The sequence below is a fragment of the Leucoraja erinacea genome, chromosome 20, assembly GCF_028641065.1.
Source record: "Leucoraja erinacea ecotype New England chromosome 20, Leri_hhj_1, whole genome shotgun sequence".
Lineage (NCBI taxonomy): Eukaryota > Metazoa > Chordata > Chondrichthyes > Rajiformes > Rajidae > Leucoraja > Leucoraja erinaceus.
The window spans coordinates 34,769,160-34,781,735 of NC_073396.1; the positions used below are offsets into that span (position 1 = coordinate 34,769,160).

General features: G+C 46.0%; 1 protein-coding gene across 1 annotated transcript in view; it reads right to left on the minus strand.

The window, feature by feature from the left end:
- Positions 1 to 12,576, minus strand: part of snx29 (sorting nexin 29) — a 695,647-nt gene that overhangs the window by 61,542 nt on the left and 621,529 nt on the right. The window contains exon 20 of the mRNA XM_055651849.1: positions 9,863 to 10,002. Coding sequence (XP_055507824.1) covers positions 9,863 to 10,002 — 140 coding nt within the window. The remainder of the gene's footprint in view (positions 1 to 9,862; positions 10,003 to 12,576) is intronic.

The window sequence follows — 12,576 nt, forward strand, 5'->3', positions numbered from 1 at the left end:
CCGGTATGTCTCATTGCTAAGTTCACTGCCTTGTGTGACGTTCCCACCAACTGTATTTTGGAGCGTTTCAAAATGTTTAGCCGTCGGCAAAACGCTGACGAGTCCGTCGGTAACTACATCGCCGCGTTGAGGCACCTGGCTCGGCGCTGCCGCCTTGATGCCCTGAACCCCGAGCAGGTGACTCGTGATATCCTGGTATACGGCCTCCGCGATGCAAAACTGAGAGCCGAACTTCTCAGAAAGCCCGATCTTTCGCTGGATGAGGCTCTACACGCCGCACTCATGGCTGAGGCTGTCGCCTCTACCTTGCCTCCCGAGGACAATCCTGTCAACTTCGCCTCTGCCGCCGGCCGGCGGCGGGACGTTGCCCCGCGGCGGCAACAGGGTCCACCCCCACCCAAGTCCGGCGTCGCTCGCCGCTGCCCCAACTGCAACTTTGCCACCCATCAGTTCAATGTGTGCCCTGCCCTGGGGAAGACCTGCAATTTCTGCAGAAAGCTGAACCATTTTTCTGCAGCCTGCCGAGCCCGCGGGAATACAGCCCCCCCCTTTCGGAGAGTGCCAGTCAACCTTGCTCAAGCTGATAGCGTGCCTGGCTCCGAGCACCTGCCTGATGATCTCACCCTCTCTGATATCAGTTCCTCCGAAGGGGAGGCTAGCGTGTTTTCGCTCCTAGACTCTCATGCTTTGGTTGCAAACCCCTCTGTCCGTGTGACCGTCAATGGTACTTCATTCTCAGCGAAGTTAGACACAGGCGCTTTTACGAATGTTATGTCAACAAGCCTGTTTCGTCAGATAAGGTCTGGTGAGAAAGTGTCTGCTGCCCACTCCCGCCTACATGCCTATGGGGGAGCCGTACTCGTTCCCGTGGGAAAGACAACCCTGCACTGCAAAGTCCTGGAGGCCACTCGGCCCCTCACTTTCTACCTGCTAGATTCCAACAACGTGACCCTGCTGGGCGCCCGAGCGTGCCAGGACCTCGGTTTGGTCTCCTTTCACCGTGACATCCATCAGGTGCAGACCCTCATGGACCCCCTCCGTGAATACCCTGACCGTTTCGATGACAGGCTGGGCAAGCTGCCCAGCTGCTACAAGATTGCTGTCGACTCCAGCATAGAGCCTGTGATCCGCCCGCCACACCGCGTCTCCTTCACCATGAAGGACAAGGTGAAGTCTGCGTTACTGAACATGGTCTCCATGGACATCCTGAAAGAGGTGAGCGAGCCCACCCGGTGGGTCTCCACCATGGTGGTGGCGGCGAAGAAGGACAAATCTGAGATTTGCATCTGTATTAACCCTAAGGACCTGAACCTGGCCATCAAGCGCCCGCACTACCCGATGCGCACAGTAGAGGACGTCGCCGCACAGGTTGGCCCGGCCACTGTTTTTTCGGTCCTCGATGCCAAGAGCTCTTTCTGGCAGATACCGTTAGATGAACGTTCTTCCTACCTGACGACCTTCAGCACGCCTTTCGGCAGGTTTCGGTTCCTGCGGATGCCATTCGGCATCAACTCTGCCAGCGAGGTGTTCCAGCGGACCATGGAGCAGCTGTTCGCCGGCCTGCCGTGTGCCATAATAGTCGACGACATCCTGGTCTATGGCAAGGACGTGGCTGAACACGACCAGAACCTCCGCAAAGTCCTGGATCGTGCCCGGGACATCAACCTGAAACTCAACCCGAAGAAATGCCGATTCCGCGTTAAAGAAGTCACTTACGTGGGCCACGTCTTCACCGCCTCGGGGCTGAAGCCCGACCCGGAGAAAACTGCTGCTGTCTCTGGAATGTCCCCTCCCACCGATGTGCCCGCTTTACAGCGTTTCCTGGGCATGGTTAACTACCTGGGGAAGTTTATCCCTGACCTCAGTGAGCTGAGCGCGCCCCTGAGGGAGCTCATCAAAAAGGACACTGCCTGGGCTTGGTTCCCGCAACACCAACGCGCCTTTGACGTCCTGAAGTCCCGGCTGATCAGCACCCCCACACTCAAGTTTTTTGACCTGAAGCACCCCATCGTTCTCACCTGCGACGCTTCCAAGTTTGGTTTAGGTGCCGCTTGCCTGCAGCTCCACGACGGCCGGCAGCTGCCCGTGTCTTACGCGTCCCGCACCATGACCCCGGCTGAGCAGCGATACGCACAAATTGAAAAAGAACTCCTCGCTGTGGTGTTTGCCTGCTCGAGGTTCAAGGATTACATTCTGGGCAACACCTTCACGATTGAGACCGATCACCAGCCGCTAGTAACTATTCTTAACAAACCGATCCACGCTGCTTCCTCCAGGCTGCAGCGTATGATGTTACAACTGCAACGGTTCACCTTTACCATCGTATACCGAAAAGGCAAAGACATGTTCGTGGCCGACACTCTGTCCCGCGCCCCACTGCCATCCTCTGCCCGCCACCCTTACGAGTCGTCGGACCTAATGGTACTAAATGTCAACTTTGTACCTTCAAAGCAGATGCAGTCCCTCATTTCCCACACTGCCAAGGACCCTGCCCTGCAGCTACTGTCCGACATAATCGTCCAGGGTTGGCCTGAACGCCGCTCCTCCTTGCCGGCCAGTGTAGTCCCGTATTTCCTGGTCCGCGATGAGCTCGTCCTGCACGACGGCGTGGTGGTTAAGGGGCACAAGGTCGTGGTGCCCGTAGCTCTGCGGGCCGCCTATTTTAAGTCTGCCCACAACGGTCATCCTGGAGCCGAGGCCACTCTGTCCAGCGCCCAGGGTCAGTTCTACTGGCCCGGCATGGCCAACGACATCCGGGAGTGGGTCTCTGCTTGCCCTTCTTGCAACAGCTTGGCTCCTCACCAACAACGTCAGCCGCTGCTGCAACAACCTGCCCCTGATCTCCCCTGGACGGCGGTCGCTACTGACATTTTCGAGTGGCGTGGGAAACACTTCCTGGTCCTCGTCGACTCCTATTCTAACTGGTATGAGGTCGACCAACTCCACTCTCTCTCCTCCTCGGCTGTCATCGGGAGGCTGCGTCGCCACTTTGCCACGTTTGGCTCCCCTGCTCGCCTCCAATCTGACAACGGCAGCCAGTTTACCAGCGCCGAGTTCCAGCGTTTCGCTTCTCAGTGGAACTTTAAACATTTTACCAGCAGCCCTGAGTACCCGCAAAGCAACGGCTTGGCGGAGCGTGCTGTCCGCAGTGCTAAGGGTTTGCTGGAGCACTGTCGTCTGTCCAATTCTGACTTCCACCTGGCCCTCCTCAATCTCCGCAACATCTCCCGCGACCCTGCCCTGGGCTCGCCGGCACAGCGCCTGCTGGCTCGCAGAACTCGCCCCCCACTCCCTGTTGCCCAGCAAGCCCTTGCCCCCTCGGTTCTCCCGCCCGCTACTGTCCAGGAGCGTATTGACGCTAAGCACGACTCGCAGAAGCGCTCCCATGACCACTCCTGCCGCCCCCTGCCACGTCTGTTTCCCGGCCAGATCGTCCGGATGCAGACGGCCTCTGGCCACTCCAAACTCGCCACGGTGGTCGGCGATGCCGGCTCGCCACGGTCTTACCTGGTTAACCACAACGGCGTCATCTACCGCCGCTCCCGCCAGCATCTGCTGCTCGTTAACGAGCCCCCTCCTCCGCCTGCTGCTCCCTTCTCCCCTCCGCTTTCCGATTCAGCTCCTGCCGTTCCGCGTTTGCCTCGTTCCCTCCCTTCTCCGTTGATTAAGCCGCCGTCTCCTCCTCCCAGCCCTCGTTCTCCCTCCTCCCCGCCGGCGGCTGTGTCCTTGCCCGCTCCAGTGCCTTCCCCTACCGCTTCTCCCCCTGGGTCCCCGGTTCGCTCGCCTGCCCCGGCTCCGGCTGCTCTTGTTCCTGCAGGGGGAGGAGGCTTCGCACCCGGTCTGGCAGGCTGGTCAAGCCGCCTGTCCGATATGGGGATTTCGTTTAGCTCTGTAATCATTGTATGCCTGCTTGTAGCGCATGAGACGTGGTCGCCCAGTCACCATTATATTGCTTTGTTTGAAGAGAAAGGATGTAGATGGCTAGTGCATGTGCCTTTAACATAGTGACCTCACTACCCTTAACCACTCCCCTTATTAGGTGTATAATTGCATGCTCCCTCCCTGGTGTCTCTCTCTCTAGCTATGGTGACAGACCACGTACAGCTAAGATAGTAATAATGTGAACAGTTAATAAAACTACAGTTAAGACAAAGTGTTGTTGAGACTTCTTTACAAGAGCATCCCAAAGTTCTGCTGTGAAAAGGAAACTTGAAATTATGAGACACTTTTACAACATCAGGATGTTGTACTTTATTTAAATTGTGATGGTTGTTGTACTTTTTGGAAAATGTTGCTGCAACACTATTTGACCATAGCTCGATATTGAGATATATGTGGTTTGATTCAGGGTAAATATTAGCCACACCATTGGAGAGAATTACCCTACTTTCTTCAAGCAGTGCCATGAGATTTGCTCACTCACTCATCAAAAAAAGATGGGTCTCAATCCCTCAATTAGGATTTGACCTGAGAGCTCACCGATTGATAGGTAAAAGGGATGTAGCCATTGGGATAACTACCATAACAGGAATCCAATTTTTCAAATAGTGAAGGAGAAAGTCTTCTGCCTAAGATAACATGATTGAACATAAGGAAAGCAACCGAATAATATGAACCAAAGCAAATGGCAGTGCAAGCTTGCTGTGTTACAGCCCAGGGACGTTTCACTTCCTCTCATATGCATCAAGAAAATCAAAACTACCTCAACTAAAAATTAGCATCACGACTGGTGATTATTGAACAAAAAGATCTACTTTAGTGTAGTTTCATTTAGTTTATTATTGTCACGTGTACCGGGTACAGTGAAAGGCTTTTTTTTGCGTGCTATCCAGTCAGCTGAAAGACAACACATGATTACAGTCAAGCCAAGAACACTGCAGATACAGGATAAATGGAATAATGTTTAGTGCAAGATAAAGTTCAGTAAAATTTGATTAAAGATGGTTTGAAAGTCTCCAATGAGGCAGATAGGAGTCAGCACTGCTCTCTAGCTGGTGAGTGGATGGTTCAGTTCCTTCATAACAGCTGGGAAGAAATTATCCTTGAATCTGGAGGTCTGCATTTTCAAACTACTCTACCTCTTGCCTGATGGGAGAGCAGAGACGAGGGAGTGACTGTTATGAGACTAGTCCTTAATTATACTGGTGGCCTTGCCAAGGCAGCGTGAAGCGTAGATGGTGACATTGGAAGGAAGATTGGTTTGTTTGAATATTTCATGAAGATATGCTAATGTTCGGACAAAACAGGAATATCATTCAATACAGTGCTAGAATGTTCATGATGTCAATTAAGCAATAACCTTTCCGTGCAATGATCTAAATGTATTTAGTATATTGAACCTGGTTAACGGTAGTGATCTCCCCCCTCTCTTAATTCTGTATATCACCCATTAGAATTCCAGCACTTCCATTCTTTTGCACCCCTTGAAATCACTGTATTTTGCAAATGATTTGGTGTAAATGTATTTGTCTATCAAGGTTTATCTGAATTATATGCGGTTATGTCGGTATCTGCAACTTCCATATTTCCATGTGAACACCAATGTCCAGGAATTATGAATATAGAAGTCCTTTAATGCCAAGCTTTCACAGCGGACTCCTCATGGGATCCAGAGCAAGAATGACTTTGTGGCACTTGCTTCCACTTGCACGTAGGCAATCTGCTCACAGTTGTGCCCACAAGGGGTTGAGTTAATTCAAATATTTTATGTTCCAGAGTGGGCTTTTATGCATTTTTCACTTACACTTTTTGTATTATAAAAAATATTTTACCCAATCTGAATGATTTCAGAAGTTCTTTATTATTTTGTCAACCAGCTAACTTGGGCACACAGCTTAACCAGTTGTTTGACTAACAACAAGGCCACATATACACCAGTTCCTGATGCTATGCAGGATATTATTGGAAAGGAAGAAGATGGCTTCCTACCTCGTTCCCGTTAACTGATTGCAGTCACACTTCAGGGATCAGTGCAGGCATATATGGTCTGCTGCTGACTCCAATCATTGGACCAACAATTAAGCCATTGTGACGTTGTTCAAAGATGCACATTTTAACACTGAAAATATCACTGATAATAACTTAGCAAATTCTGCTCTCATTTATTTTAGCACCAAGAGGATTTGAAGTTTTAATTGCAGCCACATTTAAGAAGGTTTCTCCACAATCCTTCTTTGTGACATGTTTTTGTGAGATTATTAAAATGTGCAGAAGATAATAAAAGCCCAGGGCATCTAAACACATTGCAGTGAAATTACTTATCTCCAGATTGATAACCAGTGAAAATTCCTGTTGCGGGGTAGACTTACCCGCCCCACATAACCACCCCCCCCCCCCCCCCCCACCCCTTCCCTCCCCAATCTTTGCACACCCCCAATCCTCCTTTCCACTCATCACTTTAATTTCATGTTTCATGTATCTTGTGTTTTATGACTGTTGGCAGATCAATTTTCCTCCTGGGATAAATAAAGTTCTATCATATCGTATCGTAAAAGACCTGTTGGCAGCAAATGTACCTAAGACCCCTTAAGCAGTGATGAGATACACATGTGGTGAATTTATTGTCTCATGCCCATTTTAATAATCTCACAAAAACCTGTCACAAAGGAAGAATTGTGGAGAAACCTTCGTAAATGTGGTTGCAATCATAATCCATCTCTCTTTTCCACCGGCTGCATGATGATACAGAAAGCTCTGATTTGAACCAGCAGGCCACCCAAAGACCAAATCTCAATTGTGGTCTTAATCTTCACTCTCTTCCTTGGATGCCAAATACTATGCTTGTGCATTGGATGCAGCGGTGATGTCACTCCCAACCACTGCACAGGCTTCAAACGGAAATAGTTCACCTCACCTCTAACAGGCTCCTCGGTGGAATGGGACTAATTAATGTGGAGCTATTTATTATTCACCACCTCCATTTTAGAAACAAAATCACTCTAATCTCAGTCATGTGGCTGTAATTCACAGGTGAGACTTGTGTAACAGCACACTTGGAAGCTAAGATCTAAGCCATCATTGACGTTCACTGAAATATAAAAGTGTAAGTGCCTTAAATTGCACATCATTCAGGCAAATGTCTTTGACCAACTTGCTCAATATCACTCCCCAATAATAGAGGTCTATGAGGGGATCCTAGAACACATGGAACACTTTCAACCTTCTGGCAGCCACCTCTAATGAAGGCAAATATTATCAACATAAATCTTCCCCAATGCATTAGATGAGTCTTTGGCCATCTGAAATTAGTGTTTGAGGATCAAGATCTCAAATCCTGTGCTATACTTACAGTTCATTCATAGCAATGACCCATGTTCTCCGATGTGCTACAGAAATACAGCACTTCAACAACCGGCACCTCTAAGTCACTGCAAACCTCATTTTGGCAACATTCTTCAAATCCATTGGCAGGATAACTGAACATGCTCTCTGAGGCAATTTTGATCAGCCAGCTCCAGTGAACCACCATGCCTGAAACAAGTACTCTCTTCTGAGATCTGTTACATTTAGATTTCCTGGAGAATGTTCTCAACCCCTCAGGGTCGCATGAAAATCCTTGGCCGCTGACCAAGATGGAGGAGCTGCTTCTTTGAAGATAAAGTCTTTCAACAAGATCATATAAAGACCACATAAAACTCAATGAAAGAGCATAGAACTATCCATCACACCAAGCACTTCTTTCCATCTTGTTAGAGTTTGCAGATACTGCATAGACCTTATCAGCCACATCGGGAGTGAAAACAAGTCATCAGCGACCTCCAAGAAGAAGATTAAGATCATACAAAATTTAACACTGAGCTATATAAGGTGATGTTACGCTAAATGGCAAAAATACTTGTCCAACGAGGAAAGAGAGGTAGTGAGGCAGGGGTGATTAAGGAATACATTCTAGAGATAATTGCCTTGGTATTGGAAGGCACAACTGCTAATGTGCAATTATTAATATCAGGCACAAAGCTGAGCCACCAGGTTGAACATGTGATTGCCAGGATGAACCTGAGACTGCCAGCGCCTCCTCTCAAGGCAAGGGTGAGCAGCAGGGCGACTCGCCTGAGATGTCCACGTCTTCGAAGACCAAGACTGAGCTGACGGGACAACCCCGAGATCACTAGCGCTATCTTACATGCGCTCTAATGGTGAAGGACAGCGCCCCCATACAGCCTGGACTTTCTGACCACAAGTAAAATGTTTACACCCTATTGCGAGTGTCACTGCCGAACCTGGTGTCATTCCAATGCCACAGAGGCCAGAGTTAAGATGACAGACTGTACCAGATAGTTACCAAGGAGATGTATGGAGTAGATGAGTAGGGAATCACAATTTATTTCGAGGATCAAAGAAAATGGCTTTGGTTGCCACAAAGTAAAAGAAAATCTTTGAAATTCCTTCACACCTTAGTGTGCTGTTTACGTCTCTTCAGATGAAGGTTTCCTATTTGTTCAACTCTAAAGCGTGAAATAGAACATTTGATTTTGAGTACTTGTTATCTATAAATTGAAAAATGCAGATGCCAGAAATAGAAAATAAAAACAGAAAATGCCAGAAATACTCAACAGGGAAGGCAGCATCTGTAAAGGTCAAAGGCCCTTCATCAGAACTGTTCTGACCAAGTTCCTTTGGCCTGCCACATTAATGTTGGTTTTCTTTCCGCAGATGCTGCCAACCCTGCAATTTCTGCTTTGATTAGAGCATGTGTAGTGTGCAATGAACCACCAACTCAATGCATTTACTGAACATTTGTCAAGGAACACTTTAAATGCATTCTCTTCAAGGATTTTGTTTTGTACAAAGTAGTCATGGCAATAAAAATAAAGATTTAAAATTACTTAATTAACAATGAAACAGCACCAGCAAGTTATTTGATGGCACCACTTAAATGAGACTACTCATCTTCACACACAACCTCTATCAATTTGATGGCTGCTATGTCCTTGGCAATACCTTGCCCTTGAATGTGAATTCACCCAAATTCATATTGTACCAAATAGTCCCAGATTTCGACCAGAGCTGAGCAAATACGAGTATAATTACATTAGTCTTTATTTTAATTAGTGTATATCGTAAAATCTGGGGAATCAATAAAGACGACACGCAGATTTCTAGGACGGTTTACTGGCTGGTCAATGTAACAATGGGAGTTATTATAATGGTGTAAACAACATATCGAATTTTATGGCAGAAATAAAAGTTCAATGCAGCACAAAACAGCAAAACATACAGTATAACTTGACAGTCTGAGCTAGTGAACATTACTTGAATGTTAAATGCCATATGCTCCAACGATCATTATTTTGCAAAAAGATGATAATGAATCCTTCAGGATACTCTTTTCTGCCTCATGTTTTAAACAGTGCTCAGTTTTTAATACCACAATAAAGGTGATTAGGAATTTATTATTAATACTGGTTTGAGGCATATAAATTGCAGTAGCCAACTCCTCAAATGATATTTATTACTGTGGAATGAAATTGCATAATACATCCTGAAAATTAGGACCTCGAAAGCTGCAGTCACTAATGGTAAATGCCTTAAATCCGTTGTAGATAAGAACGTAATAAATGAGACAATGCAATAAGCCTCTGCAGGCGAGGATTACAGGAGAAGTCAACTAGTTTGCCTTGCAGATGAATGCAGCATAACTCCTGTACTAGTTTAATTCTTGTTTTTTTAAACAAGTAATGCTGAGAGTGATGCGAATAAATATCAGGTGGAATAATGGGATACACTTTCTATGAATGAAATATATAAATCATGCTGCTAGAAAATAAACCAACATGTTTATCCGAAATGCCCCCACCCACCCCAAAATATTTCCAATAAAAGATACATTCATATTTTTAATAAATAATTACTCCATACTTACATGCAAAATGGCAGCAGGTTTATAAGGGTTTCTTTCCTAGGACTGGATGTAAATTGTGGGAGTATCTGTATAATTTTGTTCATTATGTTCCTCATGTACTCTTGGAGCTGTTTACGACGTTCCTCCACAAACTTTGCATCCTTCAAAGCACAGGAAAATGGAAATAATGTCATTACAAAGCCACCCTTTTCTTAACAAAGTAATACAAGACTGTTATAAAGCTTTTGCAGCCGATGATAGTCTGTAGCCAATGCATCTCAGCGACACAGACCAATAACCATTATATAATATTTTGTTTCACATAGTCACATCTCCATGATTATCCTAGCATCTGCAAAATTTTAGATTGATGCTTGATTATTCTAAAAAAATAACATTTAAGACACGGTGGCGCGGCGGTAGAATTGCTGCCTTACAGCGCCGGAGACCCGGGTTCGATCCTGACTACGGGTGCTGTCTGTACAGAGTTTGTACGTTCTCCCCGTGGGTTTTCTCCGAGATCTTCGGTTTCCTCCTACACTCCAAAGACGTACAGGTGTGTACGTTAATTGGCTTGACGTATGTGTAAAATTATCCCTAGTGTGTCTAGGATAGTGTTAGTGTGTGTGGGATCACTGGTCGGTGCAGACTTGGTGGGCCGAAGGGCCTGTTTCCACGCTGTATCTCTAAATTAAACTAAGGAACACCTAAATGTTTGTGGAATAAATGTAAAAGTTATCTGATGTAAGACTTGAATGGTGGTACATGTGAATAAAGAAAGCTGTAGGAAGGAAATGCAGATGCTGGTTTAACCTGAAGAGAGACACATAAAGCTGGAATAACCCAGCGGGGAAGACCGCATCTCTGGAGAAAAGGAATAGGTGACATTTCGGGTCTAGACCCTTCTTCAGACTGACAGTCAGGGGAAAGGGAAACGAGAAATATAGACGGTAATGTTCAGAGATAGAGAACAAATGAATGAAACATCAAACAATCACTGAAAATAAACATGCAGGTACAGCAGGCAGTGAAGAAAGCCAATTGCATGTTGGCCTTCATAACAAGAGGATTTGAGAATAGGTCCTTCTGTAGTTGTACAGGGCCCTGGTGAGATCACATCTATAGTATTGCGTGCAGTTTTGGTCTCCTAATTTGAGGAAGGACATCCTTGCTATTGAGGCAGTGCAGCGTAGGTTTACAAGATTAATCCTTGGGATGGCGGGACTGTCATATGAGGAAAAATTGGAAAGACTGGGCTTGTATTCACTGGAATTTAGAAGTATGAGAGGGGTTCTTATAGAAACATATGCAATTATAAAAGGACTGGACAAGCTGGATGCTGGAAAAATGTTCCCAATGTTGGGGGAGTCCAGAACTAGGGGCCACAGTCTAAGAATAAAGGGGAAGCCATTTAAAACTATGATGAGAAAAACTTTTTCACCCAGAGAGTTGTGAATTTGTGGAATTCTCTGCCACAGAACGCAGTAGAGGCCAATTCACTGGATGGATTTAGAAGAGAGTAATGAGCCTATCCCACTTAGGCGACTCTTTGCCAGGGACTTGTTTTAATGGAATTCACCTACGACACCTGGCGACAACCTACGACAACCTATGACAGCAAAAATTGTCGCCACTGTCGCCAAAAACTTTTCAACGTGTTGAAAATTTTGCGGTAGTCGCCTGTAGTCACCCAAAAAATCGCCTAAGTGGGCAGCTCTAGGGGCTAGCGGAATCAAAGGATATGGGGAGAAGGCAGGCACGGGTTACTGATTGTGGATGATCAGCCATGATCACAATGAATGGCAGTGCTGGCTCGAAGGGCCATATGGCCTCCTCCTTCACCTATTTTCTATGTTTCTGTTTCTATATGCAAAAAAGTACCGATGATAAAGGAAACAGAACATTGTTAGCTGTGTTCTGGGTGAGAACGAGTTACAGACGATGAGATAATAAAGAAAAGTACTGCTTTCGAATGTAATTAATATTTTGAATTCAAGTCTAGTAACTGAAAGTAATTAAGCTCCACATACAAAGTGACTGTAGAGAGTTCCAGGATTCCCACTTGCGGTTAAAAAAATAGGTGAATGGTAATGTCAGAGACATATTTTCTGTATTTAAAACTTTCTCCTACTGTACTTTTTTGATTTGATGCAATTCAAGTTTACATAATAAAATGCAATGATTCAAGATTTTAAATTAAGCAACTTTGAACAAAGAAAGATTGCAAAACATCTCACACCGTTAAATAAAGTACAGGTTGGCTTATGGCTGGACAATTGTTTGCAACTCTGATCATCGTAATTTAGGAAAAGATGAAGAACCCAGATGGGATGCAGAAATGATTTATATGAATGGATCCAGGGTTTGAGAGATTTCAGCTGCAAGTTTAGATTGGGGGTAAGTTTTAAGACAACACATGAAAACATGATACTTTAGTGAACTACACCTGAGAGCGGTGGGTGAATGTAATCCACTGCTAGAGAGTAGTAGCAGCAGATTTGCTGACAGCATTTAAGAAATGTCTAGACAAGCACTTAAACCACCTAGGTACTAAACGCTAGATCCAAGTGCTGGAAGAATGGATTTAAATGTTTTGGTGCCCACTGGACAGTGTGGACATGGTGGGACAAATAGCCTGCTTTCAAGTTCTAGGACAATGAATGTTGATGCCTAACTTTGTTTCCTGGGCTGTGGGAAAGGACACACTGGATGGCTCTGCAGCGCAGGCACGGAAC